Genomic DNA, 21829 nt, shown 5'->3' with positions numbered 1-21829 from the left:
CATGCTGTGGGGATGATTTTCAGGGACTGGGAGACTAATCAGGATTGAGGGAAAGATAAACAGAGCAAATAAATAACTGTTTTTGCTTTGTCATTATCGGGTATTGTGTGTAGATTGATGTTTTTTATTCCCTCATCAATTTCAGAATAAGGCTGTAACGTAAAACATTTTGGAAAAAGTGAAGGGTCTGAATACTTCCCGAATGCACTGTAAGTCAGGACTGAGACTGGACCACTCAGGAACCGCTCAATACATATTGAAAAGCCATTTTGGTGCTTCTTTGGCATTGACATCCCAGGGTTTTCCTGTAATTCTTTACCTATGCTTTGGTCTTTTCTTATTTAATTTGATCCTAACAAACTCCCCAGTCCTTGCTGTTGATAAGCATACCCATGACTTGATGATGCCACCTGGTATCTTCTGGCGCCGACAGAGATGCCCGCCTCGCTTTGCGTTCCTAGGAAATTATGCAGTATTTTTTATTTTTTATGTGTTATTTCTTACATTGTTACCCCAGGAAAGCTTAGGTTTTATTACATACAGTTGGGAGGAAGTATTGGATATAAGAGCAACGTAAACTCACCAACATTACGACCAGGAATACGACTTTTCAGAAGCGGATCCTCTGTTTGGCCCACCACCCAGGACAATGGATCGGATCCCAGCCGGCGACCCAAAACAACGATGCAGCAGAAGGGGCAGACGGAGTGGTCTTCTGGTCAGGCTCCGTAGACGGGCACATTGCGCACCGCTCCCGAGCATACTACTCGCCAATGTCCAGTCTCTTGACAACAAGGTAGATGAAATCCGAGCAAGGGTTGCCTTCCAGAGAGACATTAGAGACTGCAACGTTATTTGTTCGCGTAAACATGGCTCACTCAAGACACGCTATCAGAGTCGGTACAGCCACCTGGTTTCTTCACGCATCGCGCCGACAGAAACAAGCATCTGGTAAAAAGAAGTGCGGGTGTGCCGACCGCATTATCTACCAACTGAATTCTCTTCGATCATAATCACAATCGTGTATATTCCCCCCCAAGCAGACAACAGCTCTGAACGAACTTCATTTGACTCTATGTAAACTGGAAACTAGACATGAGGCTGCATTTATTGTAGATGGGGATTTTAACAAGACTAATCTAAAAACAAGGCTCCCTAAATTTTAACAGGATATCGATTGCTCGACCCGAGCTGGCAAAACCCTGGATCATTGTTATTCTAACTTCTGCGACGCATATAAGGCCCTCCCCTGCCCTCCTTTCGGAAAAGCTGACCACGACTCCATTTTGTTGCTCCCAGCCTATAGACAGAAACTAAACCAGGAAGCTCCCGCTCAGGTCTGTTCAACGCTGGTCCGACCAATTGGATTCCACGCTTCAAGATTGCTTCGATCACATGGGCTGGGATATGTTCCACATAGCGGCGAACAACAAAATTGATGAATACGCTGATTTGCAAGTGCATCGGTGATGTTGTACCCACAGAGTCTATTAAAAAATTCCCCAACCAGAAACCGTGGATTGATGGCGGCATTCGCGCAAAACTGAAAGCGTGAACCACTGCTTTTAATCATGGCATGGTGACCAGAAACTTGACCGAATACAAACAGTGTAGCTATTCCTTCCACAAGGCAATCAAACAAGCTAAGCGTCAGTATAGAGACAAAGTAGAGTCACAATTCAACGGCTCAGACACGAGTGGTATGTGGCAGGGTCTACAGTCAATCACGGACTACAAAAGAAAATCCAGCACCATCGCGAACCGCGATGTCTTGCTCCCAAACAAACTAAACAACTTCTTTCCTCGCTTTGAGGACAATACAGTGCCACTGTGAGTAAAACATTTAAACGTGTTAACCCTCGCAAGGCTGCAGGCCCAGACAGCATCCCCAGCTGCGTCCTCAGAGCATGCGCAGACCAGCTGGCTGGTGTGTTTACGGACATATTCAATCAATCTTTATCCCAGTCTGCTGTTCCCACATGCTTCAAGAGGGCCACCATTGGTCCTGTTCCCAAAGGTAACTGAGCTAAATGACTACCATTCCATCATCATGAAGTGCTTTGAGAGACTAGTCAAGGAACATATCACCTCCATCCTACCTGACACCCTAGACCCACTCCAATTTACTTACCTCCCCAATAGGTCCACAGACAACTCAATCGCAATCACACTGCACACTGCCCTAACCCACCTGGACAAGAGGAATAACTATGCTGTTCATCGACTACAGCTCAGCATTTAACGCCATAGTACCCTCCAAACTCGTCATCAAACTCGAGACCCTGGGTCCCGGCCCCACCCTGTGCAACTGGATCCTGGACTTCCTGACGGGCCGCTCCCAGGTGGTGAGGGTAGGTAGCAACATCTCCACCCCACTGATCCTCAACATTGGGGCCCAACAAGGGTGCGTTCTCAGCCCTCTCCTGTACTCCCTGTTCACCCATGACTACGTGGCCATGCACGCCTCCAACTCAATAATCAAGTTTGCAGACGACACTACAGTGGTAGGCTTGATTACCAACAACGGGCGAGACGGCATACAGAGAGGAGGTAAGGGCTCTTGGTGTGAGGTGTCAGGAAAATAACCTCACACTCAATGTCAACAAAACAAAGGAGATGATCATGGACATCAGGAAACAGCAGAGAGAGCTGCCCCCTATCCACATCGACAGGAAAGTAGTGGAGAGGGTGGAAAGTTTTACATTCCTGGGCGTACACATCACAGGTAAACTGAAATGGTCCACCCACACAGACAGCGTGGTGAAGAAGGCGCAACAGCCTCAGGAGGCTGAAGAAATGGGGCTTGTCACCAAAAACACTCACAAACTTTTACAGATGCACAATCGAGAGCATTCTGTCGGGCTGTATCACCGCCTGGTATGGCAACGGCTCCACCCACAACCGTAAGGCTCCAGAGGGTAGTGAGGTCTGCACAACGCATCACCGGGGGCAAACTACCTATCCTCCAGGACACCTACACCACCCGATGTTACAGGAAGGTCAAAAAGATCCTGGACAACAACCACATGAGCCACTGCCTGTTCACCCTGCTATCATCCAGAATGCGAGGTCAGTACAGGTGCATCAAATTGGGGACAGAGAGACAGAAAAACAGCTTTTTCTCAAGGCCATCAGACTGTTAAACAGCCATCACTAACATTGAGTGGCTGCTGCCAACTCAACTCTAGCCACTTTAATAATATGTGAAATGTGGGATTAATCTTAAGGGATCTGGGTAAGTGTAGGCGATAAGAAACTGGGTTAACTCTCCTGGCAACCTTGAAGGGACCGATGTATTTTTGGGACAGCTTGCGAGACTCCACCCGTAGAGGTAAGTCTCTTGTGGAGAGCCAGACTCTCTGGCCGGGGCGCAGGGTAGGCCCGGGACGGCGACGTCTGTTGGCTTGTTGTTGGTACCTCTGTGAGGAATGCATAAGATTAAGACGGGTCTTCCTCCACATAAGCCGACAGCGTCTGACGAACTTCAAGGCTGAAGGCACTCTGTCTTCTGCCTCCTGGTCCGGGAACAATGGAGGAGCATAGCCAAACTGACACTCGTGCGGGGACATACCAGTGGAGGAGGAACGCAAGGTGTTGTGCGCGTATTCGGCCCAAACAATAAAGGATGACCATGTGGACGGGTTGTCACGAGTCATACATCGGAGGGTGGTTTCCAGCTCTTGATTCATCCTCTCTGTTTGGCCGTTGGACTCCGGATGGTACCCTGAAGATAGACTGGCAGAAGCCCCCATGAGTTGGCAGAAGGCCTTCCAAAACCTTGAGGCGAACTGGGGACCTCTGTCAGAAACCATATCTTGAGGAATGCCGAAGACTCGGAACACATGATTAATTACCAACTCAGCCGTTTCCTTGGCAGAAGGTAACTTAGTCAGAGGGACGAACCTGGCCGCCTTTGAAAACCTGTCGATTATGACTAGGATAGTAGTATTGCCATGGGATGGAGGAAGTCCAGTAATAAAGTCCAATGAGATATGGGACCAGGGTCTGTGGGGAACAGGTAAAGGGTGAAGGAGTCCTTGAGGGCGGAGGTGAGAAGATTTGCCCTGGCAGCACACGGGACAGGCATTGACGAAAGTGGCAACGTCTTCTCTTATGGTAGGCCACCAGAACTTACGCTGGATGAACTCCAAGGTGCGACCTACGCCCGGATGACAGGTGAGGCGAGAGGAGTGCCCCCACAGAAGGACCTGAGTCCTCACTGCCTTGGGGACAAACAACCGATTGGCAGGACCTCCTTTCGGGTCCGGTTCGCTAGCTTGAGCACGTCTCACGGTATCCTCAACTTGCCACGAGATCGGAGCCACAATCTTAGCAGCAGGAAGGACAGGCATGTCCGTGTCATCTCGAATGGCAGGAGCGTAGACTCGGGACAGGGCATCCGGTTTGAGATTCTTCGACCCGGGCCGATAGGTGAGGATAAACTGGAATCGATTGAAGAAAAGAGACCATCTAGCTTGTCTAGAGTTCAACCGCTTCGCCTGCTGGATATACTCCAGATTTTTGTGGTCCGTAAGCACTTGAAACGGGTGAGAAGCCCCCTCGAGCCAGTGTCTCCATTCCTTCAATGCCATCTTAACCGCTAGGAATTCACGGTCCCCCACATCGTAGTTCCTCTCAGTCGGGGTAAGCCGGTGTGAGAAGAAAGCGCACGGATGAAGCTTCTTGTCTTCACCCCTCTGAGACAGGACAGCTCCAACACCAACCTCTGATGCGTCTACCTCCACCACAAATGGTTCATCCGTAGTCGGTAGTATCAGGATGGGAGCAGAGAGAACGCGCTGCTTGAGTCCTTGGAAGGCCGTCTCAGCTTCTCTTCCCCACAAAAACCTTGCATTGCCACCCTTGGTTAAAGCTGAGAGAGGGGCTGCCACCAAGCTGAAGTTCTTGATGAACTTGCGGTAGAAGTTTGTGAAGCCCAGGAAACGCTGAACTTCCTTAACGGATTTGGGGGTGGGCCAATCCGCTACCGCCCCTACCTTCCTGGGGTCCATTTGGACTCGACCGGGTTCCACTACAAATCCCAGGAATTGTACTCGGGATGAATGGAATTCACATTTTTCCGGCTTAACGTACAGATGGCTGTCCAGGAGGCGTTTGAGTACTTGTCTGACATGCTTAGTGTGTTCTTGAAGGGAGCTCGAAAAGATGAGGATGTCATCCAAGTAAACGAACACAAATATGTTAAGCATATCCCTAAGCACATCGTTTATGAGCGCTTGGAACACCGCTGGGGCGTTGGTCAGGCCGAAGGGCATCACCAAGTATTCATAGTTACCAGTAGGCGTGTTGAAAGCGGTCTTCCACTCGTCACCAGGTCTGATCCGCACAAGATGGTATGCGTTCCGCAGGTCAAGCTTAGTGAAAACAACTGCTTCCTGGAGCAGCTCGAAGGCTGTGGCCATAAGGGGTAGCGGGTAACGGTTACGGACGGTTATGGCATTGAGTCCCCGGTAGTCGATGCAAGGACGTAATCCACCGTCTTTCTTGGCCACAAAGAAAAACCCTGCTCCCGCCGGGGGAGGTGGATGGAAGCATGAGGCCTGCTTCCAGAGCGTCCTTGATGTAGGTATCCATAGCAGCTCGTTCGGGTGGAGATAGGGAAAAGATCCGACCCCTGGGGGGCAAGTGCCCGGAAACAGGTCGATGGGGCAATCGTAAGGTCTATGGGGTGGTAGCATGGTGGCCCTCTGTTTGCTAAACACCAGTTTGAGGTCATGGTAACACTCGGGAACTCGGGTCAGGTCGATGGATTCTAAAGACTCGGGAGTAGAACTCGGGGAATTCTGGAAAATACAAGTAGCTTGGCACGTAGGACCCCACTGCTTGATAGTGCCCACAGACCAGTCGATGTGAGGGTTATGGCTGTGAAGCCAGGGGTATCCAAGGACGAGAGGGAACTCGGAACAGGAGATCAAATGAAAGTTCATCAATTCCTGGTGTTGTGAAACTGAAAGTCGCAAGGAGGTAGTGACATGAGTGACAAGTCCAGATCCCAAAGGGCTTCCATCCAATGTAGTGACCCTCATGGGTTCACTTAGAGGTTCAGAGGGAACGCCATTCTCCTTCGCCCAGACACCATCCATGAAGTTACCTGCGGCTCCAGAGTCTACCAAGGATTGAAGGTGAAGCTTGTGGTTGTCCCAGGAGAGGGTGACTGGAATGAGCAGACGGGAGTTGGACGGATGGGAGGAGGTTATGTTTCCCGTTACAGTTCCCCCCGGTCTGTACGCGACAGAGCGTTTCCCTGGAGCCCGGGACACGTGGAACGGAAATGGCCCGGTTTGCCGCAATATAGACAGCGTCGCTCCCTCATCCGGCGGTCTCTCTCAGCCTGGGAGATGCGGCCAATCTGCATGGGTTCCGATGGAGCCAGCGAGGATAAAGGTGGGGACTCGGAGCTGGGACTGATAGGGGCTAGAGGTCTACGGTTGAGTTCTCTCTCTCTCAGACGCTGGTCAATGCGTGAGGCCAACTTGATCAGGGACTCGAGATTGTCCGGTGGTTCCCGAGTGGCCAGTTCATCTTGGATAGTGTCAGAAAGGCCTTTCAGAAAGCACACCGTGAGCGCCTCGTTGTTCCAGCCACTTGCTGCTGCCACCGTGCGGAACTGGATGGCATAGTCCGTCACGCTGCGCCAACCTTGGTGGAGAGTCAGGAGCTGTTTGGCTGAGTCAGAACCACTGCTTGGGCCTTGAAACACTCGTTTGAATTCCTCAGCAAAGGCAGAGTAGCTGGCACAGCAGGAACTATGGGCATCCCACACAGCAGAAGCCCAGGCCAGGGCTTTTTCCGAAAGCAGGGTGATGATATAAGCAATCTTAGACCGGTCGGTGGGAAATGACGAGGGTTGTAGCTCAAAGGAGAGAGAACATTGGGTGAGAAACCCTTTACAAGCACTTGGATCACCTGAGAACCGTTGGGGAGGTGGAAGACGAGGTTCAGCCAGGGGGTTAACTGCCATGGGTACGTGAATCTGAGGTACTGGGACGGGAACTGTTGCCGGGGTAAGACGATCAGATATTTGCTTAATGGAAGTCAGCATCTCCGACAGAAGATGACAATGTCTAGCCATTAAGGCCTCTTGCTGAACCAGGGCGGCTTCGTGGCGTTGGACAGTCTCCTGGTGGTGGGACAGCATGGCAAAAAGGTCCTGGGAACTGGCTGCCTCTGGGTTCATTTTTGGCTCTGTGTTTCTGTCAGGACCCGGTTACGAACCTGGGTCTCCGGAGTGAGAAACAGTCACTTAACCAACTGAGCCACGAATAGTCAGCAAAACCCAGAAGATGAGGCAGACACAGCAGTACTTAAGACAGTGTATTTAATAAAGTAAAAAGGAGAAGTCCTTCAATACAAAAATGGCAAATCCAAAAGGTGGTAGGAATAGCACAAAAAAGCCTCAAGAGATACTCAAAAACAAAAACAGAATTCCACAAGAGCATCCACCGGAATCGACAAGAAAACACAGAACACTAGGGCTGGGTGCTAACATACAAACACAGAGCACAGAACTGAGGGAAACTAAGGGTTTAAATACAATCAGGGGAAACGAGGCACAGGTGCAAATAATAATGGGGAACAAGGGAAAAAACATAAGGTCAAAAAGCACAATGGGGGCATCTAGTGACCAAAACCCGGAACAACCCTGGCCAAATCCTGACACCTATACCATCTACTTCATCTTGCCATCTTGTGGTAATAAATGTATCACTAGCCACTTTAAACAATGCCACTTTATATAATGTTGACATACCTGTCATATGTATTAAAGTGTCTAATTGCGTGATTAACTGAATCAAGCAATTATTAACTCATTAACCTGGGGCACCATGGGAAAACTAGTTTTTATTGAGGTTGTATTTCCTAAATTAACTCAAAGAATATCAGAATATCGATTTTACAACAGCTAATTAACCAGTTGCCTCTACCTATCTTGTTCTAAACGTTGTATAGCCCGTGAATCTGCACGGACCCGGGTCTCACCAATGAGTTCGTACCACACCAATCATAGTTGACTATTTATTTACTAAAAAGCTAAAGTGATAATAAAACATACACATAGACAAAACACATTATAGGCTATTGATTAGAACTTAGTATAACGGGCCCACACACTATGTCGCGTGTTACCCACAATGGGGATTTCAAAAGAGAGAGAAAAAGAAAGTACATGATAAATATACATTTGGGTGAATTTGTCAGCTATGCTATTCTTTTTTAAATTTCGTTTTAATTTTTTTTAAATTTTACCCCTTTTTCTCCCCAATTTCATGGTATCCAATTGTTTTTAGTAGCTACTATCTTGTCTCATCGCTACAACTCCCGTACGGGCTCGGGAGAGACGAAGGTTGAAAGTTATGCATCCTCCGATACACAACCCAACCAAGCTGCACTGCTTCTTAACACAGCGCGCATCCAACCCGGAGGCCAGCCGCACCAATGTGTCGGAGGAAACACTGTGCACCTGGCAACCTTGGTTAGCGCGCACTGCGCCCGGCCCACCACAGGAGTCGCTGGTGTGCGATGAGACAGGGACATCCCTACCGGTCAAGCCCTCCCTAACCCGGACGATGCTAGGCCAATTGTGCGTCGCCCCACAGACCTCCCGGTCGCGGCCGGTTACGACAGAGCCTGGGCGCGAACCCAGATGTGCTGGTGGCACAGCTGGCGCTGCAGCACCCTTAATTAACCACTGCACCACCCGGGAGGCCCCAGCTATGCTATTCTAACCCTAGCCTTGCCCCAAACTGCCCCTCTTATGGGTCAGAATATAATGATGTAATTACGTGGGGATGAGCTCCGAGGATTCTCTGTGTAGGCCTTCAGTTGTTCATTGACGCACTACCTCCCGATGTCAGTGTCCTTTTTGGCTTTTTGGCTTAGAGGGTGGAAAGTTTTACATTCCTGGGCGTACACATCACAGGTAAACTGAAATGGTCCACCCACACAGACAGCGTGGTGAAGAAGGCGCAACAACCTCAGGAGGCTGAAGAAATAGGGCTTGTCACCAAAAACACTCACAAACTTTTACAGATGCACAATCGAGAGCATCCTGTCGGGCTGTATCACCGCCTGGTATGGCAACGGCTCCACCCACAACCGTAAGGCTCTCCAGAGTCTGTTCCCTCACCCTTTGCTCTGGAAGGGGTCTTCTGAGGACAGACAGCTCTGTAGCTCAGAGCTCACAGCATAGGAATGAAACCCTTTAGATACCACGATTCGATGGGAGATGGTTCGACTTGAATTCACCCACTTTGACACAGCTACTCATCCGTAGCTTGGGTAGAAAAGGATTTCTTTGTCCTCAAACTTGCGTTGCGTTCTGGGTTCGTTGACTTTTTAGACCTTGCTGCAGCTTGGGTCACGTAGTCTTCCTGTAAATTCTCTACTCACAGGTTTTATACCCTTGGGTCAGAAGTGTGCGTAACCGCCTTTAGGGTAATTCTCTGGGTGTACCAAGTTAATGAGGCAATTTATTCCAATCCAATTTTAGACAACTAACTTAACATTTCATCTTCCCCAAAACATTCTCTTTGATTTGGATATTTTCCATACAACATATAATGTATAAACATCAAACATATACTAAGAAAACGTTTCACATTACAATGTTTTTGTAATAACGTCATCTATTAACCTTTAATAACAAAACAAAAATGACATACATTTTCACATTCTATCTATCGTCATGACCACCATTGTGGCTGATGGAAACCATTGTTCCAAGTCCCTTTATTTCATGTTTAATGTTCTGAGGCTGGTTCTCCATAGTAACAGAACAAAGGAATTTGTCTGTGACCTGAGATTTACCAGGGGTGTGAGGGGTCATAAAACCCCCCACATCTTCAGACCCCTAGATCTCTCCTCCTCTGTTGGGGTTGAGAGATAATCTGTAGGCTTGTGGTCTCCTGTAACCTGACCTGGTCAGGACAGTCATGACATACACTACATTTCTCATATGTATATACTGTACTCTATACCATCTACTGCATCTTACCTTTGCCGTTCTGCCATCACTCATTCATATATTTGTATGTACATATTATTTTTCATTCCTTTACACTTGTGTGTATAAGGTAGTTTTTGTGAAATTGTTAGGTTAGATTACTTGTTAGATATTACTGCATGGTCGGAACTAGATGTACAAGCATTTCACTACACTCGCATTCACATCTGCTAACCATGTGTATGTGACAAATACAATTTGATTCGATTTGACAATACTTGAAAATACAGCGGGTTTCACTCTGTGTTGTGTTGTATTGGATTTGACCCAAACCTGTAGTTTTTAGATTAGGCCAATAAGTGAATTTCTTTGCTGTGTTGTCCAGCAGTATTACTAAACATTCTTGTTGCAAAATAATGTGGAAAGAATGCAATGTTGTTGATCCTCTGTATTTTAAAGTATTGATTTTTACCATACTGCCCAGCTCTACATTGACGGCATTATTCAATGACACTCAACCTTCAAATATTGTATGAAATTACAGCTGTTTGCTTTTTTATTGAGAACATTTCTCACCTTCTTCTTTGCCCCTCCCTCTTTCCTTTCCCCATCCACCCACCCATCCCTCCCTACCCAATCTGTCACCGTCCCCCGCCATCCATTCCTCTCTCCAGGACTCAGAACTGCTGGTGATCACAGTTTTGGATGAGAATGACAACAGGCCCATATTCACACAGACCGGCTACCGGGCTGAGATCACTGAGAACTCCCCCACAGGTGTTTTTATGTCTGTCTGTGTGTATGTTTGTTTCAATTGATAATGTATAATTCCTCTGCTACCTCTGTCCCTAACTTGGCACCCACTACCTATCTCTGCTTTCCTCTATTTATATCACTAATTTTTCTCTCTCTTCCCACTCTCTACCCAATCTCAATCTTTCCCTCTTTCATCAATCTTTCTTGCTTTTCCCTCTTCAACTCTTGCATTTAACTGTCCTCTCCCCTTCTGCCATCACGCGCATCTTCCTTTCTCCATCTCTCCCTCTCTTAGGCAGTGCTGTGTCAATGTTGAACGGACCAGTGTTGGCTGAGGACAAAGACATTGGGCCCAATGCTGTGGTCAGGTACCATCTGCTGGGAACAAGACAGGACCTCTTCACTGTGGACTCTGATACAGGTCACACACACATATTGATCACTCAATCACACTCTTCTAAATGCATGCACACTCAAACACATACACACACAACAATACACACATGCAATTAATTAGAACACCTTTGAAGTCATCACCAATGAAGCCACTGCCTGTACCTCTCCCTTGTTCCCCCTTGCAGGTGTGGTGCGTGTGCGACAGGCGGCGCTGTTGGACCGCGAGATGTTTGTGGAGCCTCGGGTGGAGCTGTTCCTGGTGGGGGAGGATGTGTGGGGGCTCAACAGCAGTGTACCCCTCACTGTGACAATCCTGGATCAGAACGACAACCCCCCTGTCTTCAACCCCCCCAGCCTAACTGTGCACCTTCCTGAGAACAGCCCCACTGGTGAGCGTGTGTTGGTGTGGATGGGTGTGCCTGTGTCTTATGTCTGTGTGACTCAATTCATGCATTCATGCGTGTATACAGTTGAAGTTGGAAGTTTACATACACTTAGGTTGGAGTCATTAAATCTTGTTTTTCAACCATTCAACAAATGTATTGTTAACAAACTATAGTTTTGGCAAGTCGGTTAGGACATCTACTTTGTGCATGCCACAAGTCATTTTTCCAACAATTGTTTACAGACAGATTATTTCACTTATAATTCACTGTTTCACAATTCCAGTGGGTGAGAAGTTTACATACACTAAGTTGACTGTGCCTTTAAAGGCAGTGCTACCAAATGTTAATTGAGTGTATGTAAACTTCTGACCCACCTGGGAATGTGATGAAAGAAATCAAATCTGAAATAAATAATTCTCTCTACTATTATTCTGATGTTTCACATTCTTAAAATAAAGTGGTGATCCTAACAGACCTAAAACAGGGAATTTGTATCAGGATTAAATGTCAGGAATTGTGAAAAACTGAGCTGTGTACCAAGACAGTGGCGGAGTGACAGCTTTTTTATTTTTTGAATGGCAAATTTCCTCTTTAAGCCTAGTCCTGGACAAAAAATACATTTCAATGGAGTTTCTCCCTTAAACATTACTTTTTTGTGCAGGACTAGACTTAATCTATGTCTGGGAAACCTGCCCTTTGTGTTCTATCCTTACCCCTGTGTCCTGTTTCCTCTCTCTCTGTTTTAGGTGTGGTGGTGACCCAGCTGTCTGCTAGTGACGCTGATTCAGGCTCTAACGCCTGGCTGCTCTACCGGCTGGAAAGTGGCGCGCAGGACCGCTTCATAGTCGACTCCCTGTCCGGCGCCATTCTGGTGGGCAACGCCATCCTCGACCGTGAGGAGCGTGGCTCCTACCGCCTGGTCATCTTGGCTACAGACCGCGGCACGCCCTCGTTGTCGGGCACTGCCACCCTGTCGGTCATCCTGGATGATGTCAACGACTCACGACCACGTTTCATTGAACCCGTGACGACTATCAATGTAAACGAGTCTACACCACCAGGCGTGGTGGTGGCTACGCTCGCCGCCGAGGATCATGACCTACGACCCCGGCTGGAATATTACATCATCTCTGTGGAGGCCAAGGATGATGGGAATAACCCTGTAGATGGGCTGCAAGAGTCTTTCGGCATCGATTTCCACACGGGTAAGTAGTCAACATACACAGTAGATAATGTTTAGTATTGTACTTTACTTAGTTGCCTGTCAGATTCTGTGGATGTTGTGTAAATATGTTTATGCAGTATAAGTAAGTGTGTGTATGTGCGTGCGTGCGTGTGTGCGGGAGTGTGTCTGCCTGTGCGTGTGTATGTACATGTGCATGTATGTGAGCCTGTTTGTGTGTGATAATTGTGTGTATATGTGACCTGTATGTGTGTATATGTGCGTGTGTTCCCACAGGTGCTGTGTTTGTGCATAACCCACTCAACAGAGAGCTGGTGGCCACATTTGAGATCCTTGTGTCGGTGCATGACAACGCCAGTGATGTCATCGACATGTCAGTCAGCGTACCTAATGGTGAGGCGTCATCTAAAATCACCCTACTTTTGTTTGTAATTTTATCACCATTTTGTGGCCCTATATGTCCCTCAAGATTCAGCACTTTGTTAAACCAACAGAAGTTGTTAGGAAATGATTTAGTGCAGCTCATGCTAAAAACAAGCATACACACAAACTACAATCCGCTCAAAATAGGTTGAAAGCAATGCTTCCCAAACTTTTTTGGTCTCGTGACCCCAACCATGTGAAAACAATTATGTAATTAACAGCCAATGTTAACATCTTTATTTTGGGCTATGGCAGTCAATTGAAAAACATTCTAACAGTATTAGACATAATTTTAATGTGGGGCTATGACAGTCAATTGCAAATAAGTCTGGCATAATGTATTTTATCTCACCACCACTGATGAGATGGGTGGGTTTGATGCTGTTTTTTATACATCCATTGTGATTGACAACAGTTCCTCTCTCAATGCGAAAAATCTTTGCAACATTCACCCACGATAACCACCAAGCCTCGGTGTGAAATAGAGCATGATAATGTTCTGATTCCATATCTCCAGATAACTTTGCGAACAGGCGTGTGCACAGTGGATGTGGTTTGATGTAGTTTACAATCAAAGTTACTTTCTGTAGTATATCTCTGAGATCTGTGGCTCAGCTCTTTGGCTGCCATTTGCTCTCGGTTTATCATACAATGCGTCTATAAAACATGCAATCTACTTGCAGTGAAGCCGCTCACCATCTACATCACATTCAGTCATCTAACAGACTCCCATCCAGAGCGATCTGCAGAAGCAACCAGGGTCAACGCCCTGCTCAAGGGCACGTCGACAGATCTCCCACAAGGTGAAAAATGGGGACCCGAACCAGCGACCCATCAGCCACCACACCAGCGACCCATCAGCCACCAGACCAAGCTCCCAACCGCCAGGCCACCAGCCCTCTAAGATCCCCCCTCAGTTTCCCAAGAGCTTCCCCTCAACTATGCGAGACCCCACCCCCAAGACTCTCACTTGAATGAGAGTCTGTGTATATGCATGTGTACAAACACCTGTGCGGGCATAATCCTCAGGCAAACAGGCATTAGATGTTACAACACTGCCCCTCGGTGTTATTCAAACATACTTTTTATTTTGACTTTATTTTTATCTTTGACCGTCATTCTATCCCCGCCCAGCAACTCCACTCCCACTTGTCTCCAATTCCACATCCCAACCCTCAGCTTCCTTCCGCCCATGCAACCTACAGTGGGGAGAACAAGTATTTGATACACCGCCGGTTTTGCAGGGTTCCAACTTACAAAGAATGTAGAGGTCTGTAATTTTTATCATAGGTACACTTCAACTGTGAGAGACGGAATCTAAAACAAACAGCAGCAACAAACTTTGTGAAGATGCTGGAGGAAACAGGTACAAAGTATCTATATCCACAGTAAAACGAGTTCTATATCGACATAACCTGAAAGGCTGCTCAGCAAGGAAGAAGCCACTGATCCAAAACTACCATAAAAAAGACAGACTACGGTTTGCAACTGCGCATAGGTACAAAGATTGTATTTTTTGTAGAAATGTCCTCTGGTCAGATGAAACAAAAATAGAACTGTTTGAAGGGAAAAGGGGGAGGCTTGCAAGCCAAAGAACACCATCCCAACCGTGAAGCACGGGAGTGCAGCATCATGTTGTGGGGGTGCTTTGCTGCAGTAGGGACTGGTGCACTTCACAAAATAGATGACATCATGAGGGAGAAAAATTACGTGGATATGTTGAAGCAACACCACAAGACATCAGTCAGGAAGTTAAAGCTTGGTCGCAAATGGGTCTTCCAAATGGACAATTACCCCAAGTATACTTCCAAAGTTGTGGCAAAATGGCTTAAGGACAACAAAGTCAAGGTATTGGAGTGGCCATCACAAAGCCCTGACCTCAATCCTATAGAAGATTTGTGGGCAGAACTGAAAAAGTGTGTGCGAGCAAGGAGGCCTTACAAACCTGACTCCGTTACACCAGCTCTGTCAGGAGGAATGGGCCAAAATGTACCCAACTTATTGTGGGAAACTTGTGGAAGGCTACCCAAAACATTTGACCCAAGTTAAACAATTTAAAGGCAATGCTAACAAATACTAATTGAGTGTATGTAAACTTCTGACCCACTGGGAATGTGATGAAAGAAATCATATCTGAAATCAATTATTCTCTCTACTATTATTCTGACATTTCACATTCTTAAAATAAAGTGGTGATCCTAACTGACATAAGACAGGGATTTTTACTCGGATTAAATGTCAGGAATTGTGAAAAACGGAGTTTAAATGTATTTGGCAAAGGTGTATGTGAACTTCCGACTTCAACTGTATATAACATGTATTTTTTCCTATGCCCCTGTTTCGAGACATCTGCATGATAATGTTACATTCTAAATCAAAACAAATTTCACACATATTATTTAGTATATGTAAAGACAAGATTAAATCAAGAATAGTCTGATGGGTGACAATTTTTCACTTGTGAATGACATATTATCACTTGTGAATGATGCCCAGCATAAGGCAAGAAACAATGCGTTTTTTTGCACAACCTTTTATGAATCATAGTCGCACACCTCATGTAGCCTATTCCATACACCTATATGTTTTGATAAGGTTGGTATCGCAACTGAAGTGTTCAAATAACTTCTTAAAATTAAGATCATTAATCCACTTTACAAGGAGTGTGGAGCCTAACTGGCATACATAAACCAGCGGCTGCGTTTCAAGTTTGGGGAAGATACATTTCACCTTTATAATTGTTGCTAATGGAGTTTTTCCCGCTAATGGAACATTTTAGCTTCTAGCCTAATTCCTTGTGCGCATTGCTGTGCTAATAATGGGAAGAAATATCCTAATAGTTTATCAACATTTAAAGCTAAATGTTCTGATTTGTTGCGTCACCCACATTGCGTAAAACAGTTTTTTAGTGTGCATTAAGGCCACACGAAGGGGATGCCGCCATGAAATTCTAGGCATTATCAAATTGTCAAATTGTGATTGAGAGACTGATAACGTGTGTACAGCCTGCACACAAAAAAACAAAGCAGAGCTCATGCAGACTTACAATGTATTATAAAACATGTAGCCCAATGTTTGTCGAACAACTAAAGTTACATTAATAACATTAAATTAAGCATATAGGAGTTCTTATTTATTTGTTATCCACTCAACACAGAATAGCCGCATATGCGAACTCACTCATCGTTTGGAGAAAATATACCTTGTATTTTTTTCAGCGTTGTTCAATTGTATTATTCATACTATAAAATAATGCCACGGTATTCTAAGCACATCTTGTCTGCTAAATGAACTAGTGTAACCCACAGCCATTTGGCATAGCCAGATCATGACCTAACATAAGGACAACTCAGTTTGCTATTCTGTTCTTCTGAAATAGACTACATTTTCTTCTAATCATGTTTCTGTAGACCTGTCTAAAATAAAACATTTATTTATTGTGAAAGTGTTGGCTATATTACATGGATTTATTAGACTTTTTAAAATATAAACTCAGCAAAAAAAGATACATCCTCTCACTGTCAACTGCATTTATTTTCAGCATCCTTAACATGCGTAAATATTTGTATGAACATAACAAGATTCAACAACTGAGACATAAACTGAACAAGTTCCACAGACATGTGACCAACAGAAATAGAATAATGTGTTCCTGAACAAAGTGGGGGTCAAAATCAAAAGTAACAGTCAGTATCTGGTGTGGCCACCAGCTGCATTAAGTACTGCAGTGCATCTCCTCCTCATGGACTGCACCACATTTACCAGTTCTTGCTGTGAGATGTTACCCCACTCTTCCACCAAGGCACCTGCATGTTCCCGGACATTTCTGGGGGGAATGGACCTAGCCCTCACCCTTCGATCCAACAGGTCCCAGACGTGCTCACTGGGATTGAAATCCGGGCTCTTCGATGGCCATGGCAGAACACTGACATTCCTGTCTTGCAGGAAATCACTTACAGAACGAGCAGTATGGCTGGTGTCATTGTCATGCAAGGATTAGCCTGCAGGAAGGGTACCACATGAGGGAAGAGTATGTCTTCCCTGTAACGCACAGCATTGAGATTGCCTGCAATGACAAAAAGCTCAGTCCGATGATGCTGTGACACACCTCCCCAGACCATGACGGACCCTCCACCTCCAAATCGATCCCACTCCAGAGTACGGTGTAACGCTTATTCTTTCGACGATAAACGCAAATCCGACCATCACCCCTGGTGAGACAAAACCGCAACTCGTCAGTGAAGAGCACTTTTTGCCAGTCCTGTCTTGTTCAGCGACGGTGGGTTTGTGCCCATAGGTGACGTTCTTGCCAGTGATGTCTGGTGAGGACCTGCCTTACAACAGGCCTACAAGCCCTCAGTCTAGCCTCTCTCAGCCTATTGCGGACAGTCTGAGCACTGATGGAGTGATTGTGCGTTCCTGGTGTAAACTCGGGCTGTTGTTGTTGTTGATGTTGTTGTTGTTGTTATCTGATTTACATCTACACAGAATGGGTCATACATTGATTACAAATTATGTCATAAAGGAAAACATCCCTAGCGGGCGGAACAGATATGACGACTGGTTACACAAAGAAAGGGGGTTGGGTTTTGAATGAAAGAGCGGGAAGACTGAGGAACAAAAATATGTTGTGTCTCTATCGGGCCGTAGGCAGCTATGCTATCGTAAATACAGTATCTTATGCATTCTAAATAATCGCCCATTTGAAAAAGGAAAATGCAATAAATATTTACTTTGAGCTGTGCTCCGGTAGATTGGTCGTAGATGGAAGGCCGGGTTGTCCAGCAGGATCTCCTGTCCTCTGAAGAATGTCTGGTGGGAAACAGGATACGTTGTAATATTGTTGTGTTTGTTAGATGGGATACGTCATCCGTCCTTTCCTTGCACAAGCTTACAGCGGCTGCTGCTAACTCAACAGCTAGGAGGTATCAATTCTGGAGTGAATAAGAGTTCAAAGTTCATGCCAAGTTGCCATACTTTAAGCGTGTGCTATATTCTGGCTGGTATAGTCAAAATTAATCCTTTCAGTGTTACGACAAATGAGTGAGGAGGTGTGGAGTCAGGCGCAGAGAGCAAAAGATGTGAGAAAAAACACGCTTTAATGTCCAGGAAAAATAACATGAACAAAAATAGGAAAACAAATGATCAGAAATAATAACGGACAGCGCGAAACCCAAAAATACAAACAAAATACACTCAAGCACAGAACAGACGAACAAGCCCGCACGAAACAGAAGCCGGCTGAACAAACTATATATAACCCCACCCTAACATCCAAACAAGAAACAGGTGATACCAATCAGACAAAACCAAAGGAACACAGAACAACGGATTGGTGATAGCTAGTAGACTGGCGACGACGACCGCCGAGCGCCACCCGAACAAGAAGGGGAGTCACCTTCGGTAATATTCGTGACATTCAGTGTGTCGATCGTCACCTTAACATTGAACACGATGCTAATTTCGTTAGGTTATTATCTGAGCCCTTTTAACGCAGGACCGTCCTCCTCACGTCCTCGGAACAGAAAGTAGAATTTTCGGCAACGGGTTTATATAGTGGTGAAGAGAAGGGCGTGTTTCATAGTTCACTTGGGCGGGTCCTCTGAGTGAGCAGAGTTTACTCTATGACAACCAATTCTCTCCTTTAGAAGCTAAAATTACATTTAATCTTTTCAAATAGTTTCATATTTAAACATTTAAAATTGCACAACAATTCCATGTGAATCTGATAACTAGAATGTGTAGACTTTCCAAGATACAGTTTGTCATCCTGTCCATTAGTCGTAATGTATGTCTCAGACAACAAATGATCTGGGATCATATTCATTAAGTACCAACTCATATTTTCAACTGGTTGGATTACCGAAATATGGTTCAGTTTCCCACCTTTTTATGTTACCAGACTCTATGTTACAAAGGCTTTATAAGAGTCAACTCTAAAAAGTAGAGAGAGAGAAAAGAGGAAAGGTATTTATGGGGGTCATAAAACTCCCCCAACAGGCCAACATCATGACAATGGGAAACAGTGTTTAAACCCTTTAGAATTAAGATCTGTGAAGTTATTTGGATTTTTACGAATTATCAATTAAAGACAGGGACGTTTATTTTTTTGCTGAGTTAATATGTTCCAAAGGTCTGCATCAGTGGCTTGTAGGCTATGTGTGGAAGCCAGATGCTAAATGTGTTTACGTCAATTAACGGTCAATTACCGTGAGACCGAAAGTTATTTGCTTGACAATCACCGGCTGACAACATTTTGTGACCGCCTCAGCCATAGTCATACCAAGAATCATTTAACTATTTGATTTTTAATTTTAGGACCCCTCTAGGTATAAAGTAAAAAACAAATGGATGAAACATTGAATTTGGCCTTAATGCTATTAGCCCGTAGAAACATACATGAAAAACAGATAGATTAGAAGTATGTTTTGAAGTATCTGAGAGATTTAAGCATGCTCAGGAGTGTTGTTTTTTACCCTTGTTTAACCCCTTTTTTGGTACTAAAGTATTTCCATATATGTGACTGACAAGCTCAAATCGGTCTTATGTAGCAAAATCTTTTTTTTTTTACGTTGGATAATAGTAGAGACTCAGAGCTAACAAATGGTATATCATACATTGCATTTTTGAGGAACAATGGGAAAGTAATTCTGCTTTGAAAGTTGATTAAACTTTTAAACTCACTTTTGAGAAAGGGCCTTTGAATGTTTTGGTACCTACTGGAGAGCTCTCCTTTGTCTACACCCTTTCAGCATTGTCCACACCCACTCATCTCTTTAAGGATTCACATTTGAGGTCATGTGCTAAACAGTGAGTAGTGTAGTAAAGATTAACTAAAAGTTGTAGTAGCCTACAGTGAGGAACAATTCCAGGTAAACAGAAAGTGTCCCGATAAAAATATGTTATAGATATTAGATGACACGCAGACACACTTGTCTAAATTGATGGGTCATGGGAAATAAATCATATAACCCCCAGCCACATCCAGTGGTGGAAAAAGTACTACATTGTCATACTTGAGTAAAAGTATAAATCATTTCAGCAACACTGGGTTTTTTTTCCCATTCTTCAAAGCAAAACTGCTCCAGCTCCTTCAAGTTTGATGGGTTCCGCTGGTGTACAGCACTCTTTAAGTCATACCACAGATTCTCAGTTGGATTGAGTCATTCCCACAAGAATTTACCTGTATTTAGCTCAATCCATCATTCCTTCAATTCTGACCAGTTTCCCAGTCCCTGCCGATGAAAAACATCCTCACAGCATGATGCTGCCACCACCATGCTTCACTGTGGGGATGATGTTCTCGGGGTAATGAGAGGTGTTGGGTTTGCGCCAGACATAGTGTTTTCCATTATGGTCAAAAAGCTCAATTTTAGTCTCATCTGACCAGAATACCTTCTTCCATATGTTTGGGGAGTCTCCAACATGCATTTTGATGAACACCAAATGTGCTTGCTTATGTTTTCTTTAAGCATGGCTTCTTTTTTCTGGCCACTCTTCCATAAAGGCCAGCTCTGTGGAGTGTACGGCTTAAAGTGGTCCTGTGGACCGATACTCCAATCTCCGCTGTGGAGATTTTCAGCTCCTTCAGGCCATTATTTAAAAAAAGTAGAATATGGAAGAATATGGCACCATAACAAACACGCCAAGAGAGGGCCACCCACCAAAACTCACAGACCAGGCGTGGAGGGCATTTAAACAGAGAAGGCAACGAAAATACTAAAGATAACTGTGGATAATCAAAGTGGATAATCAAAGCTTTGGATATTTTTTTATAACTCAACCCCGATCTGTACTTCTCCAAAACTTGGACTATGATGTGTATGTCCATTACATGACATCCAAATAAAAATAAATTTAAGTTACAGGTTGTAATGCAACAAAATAGGAAAAACACCAAGGGGGATGAATACTTTTACAAGTCACTGTACTATACATAAACAGATGCATGCTCCATATATTTATGTGGTGGACACTTAATACGGTTACATAATATTGTTGTGGTATGTCACAAAATCAGGTTACGGCAACACATATCAATATTTTGCTAAGTCTTGCTAAGTGCATGGTCTCTAAATCAAATTACATTTTATTTGTCACATACAAATGGTTAGCAGATGTTAATGCGAGTGTAGCGAAATGCTTGTGCTTCTAGTTCCGACAATGCAGTAATATCCAACGAGTAATCTAACCTAACAATTTCACAACAACTACCTTATACACACAAGTGTAAGGGAATGAATAAGAATTTGTACATAAAAAAAAATATATATATTTAAAAAAAAAAAATATTATATATATATATATGAATGAGTGATGGTATAGAACGGCATAGGCAAGATGAAGTGGATGGTATAGAGTACAGTATATACATATGAGATGAGTAATGTAGGGTATGTGAACATTATATGAAGTGGCATTGTTTAAAGTGGCTAGTGATACATTTATTACATCAATCTTTCCATTATTGAAGTGGCTTTGAGTCAGTATGTTGGCAGCAGCCATGCAATGTTAGTGATGGCTGTTTAACAGTCTGATGGCCTTGAGATAGAAGCTGTTTTTCAGTCTCTCAGTCCCAGCGTTGATGCACCTGTACTGACCTTGCATTCTGGGATGATAGCGGGGTGAAAAGGCAGTGGCTCGGGTGCTTGTTGTCCTTTATGATCCTTTTGGCCTTCCTGTGACATCGGGTGGTGTAGGTGTCCTGGAGGGCAGGTAGTT

General features: G+C 44.9%; 1 protein-coding gene across 2 annotated transcripts in view; it reads left to right on the top strand.

Annotated features, from left to right (window-relative positions):
• cdh23 (cadherin-related 23) overlaps nucleotides 1-21829 on the top strand; it is a 688999-nt gene that overhangs the window by 603376 nt on the left and 63794 nt on the right. The window contains exons 44-48 of one of the 2 annotated variants that reach the window (XM_064931960.1): nucleotides 10639-10741; nucleotides 11016-11141; nucleotides 11302-11505; nucleotides 12249-12707; nucleotides 12962-13078. In XM_064931960.1, coding sequence (XP_064788032.1) covers nucleotides 10639-10741; nucleotides 11016-11141; nucleotides 11302-11505; nucleotides 12249-12707; nucleotides 12962-13078 — 1009 coding nt within the window. Of the gene's footprint in view, nucleotides 1-10638; nucleotides 10742-10985; nucleotides 11142-11301; nucleotides 11506-12248; nucleotides 12708-12961; nucleotides 13079-21829 lie in introns of those variants that run through there. The other variant, XM_064931959.1, reaches the window with a different exon arrangement.

Source organism: Oncorhynchus masou, chromosome 23 (genome assembly GCF_036934945.1).
Source record: "Oncorhynchus masou masou isolate Uvic2021 chromosome 23, UVic_Omas_1.1, whole genome shotgun sequence".
In the NCBI taxonomy this organism is placed as follows: domain Eukaryota; kingdom Metazoa; phylum Chordata; class Actinopteri; order Salmoniformes; family Salmonidae; genus Oncorhynchus; species Oncorhynchus masou.
The sequence above is the reverse complement of the archived record's forward strand: the minus strand, read 5'-3'. Positions and strand labels throughout refer to the sequence as shown.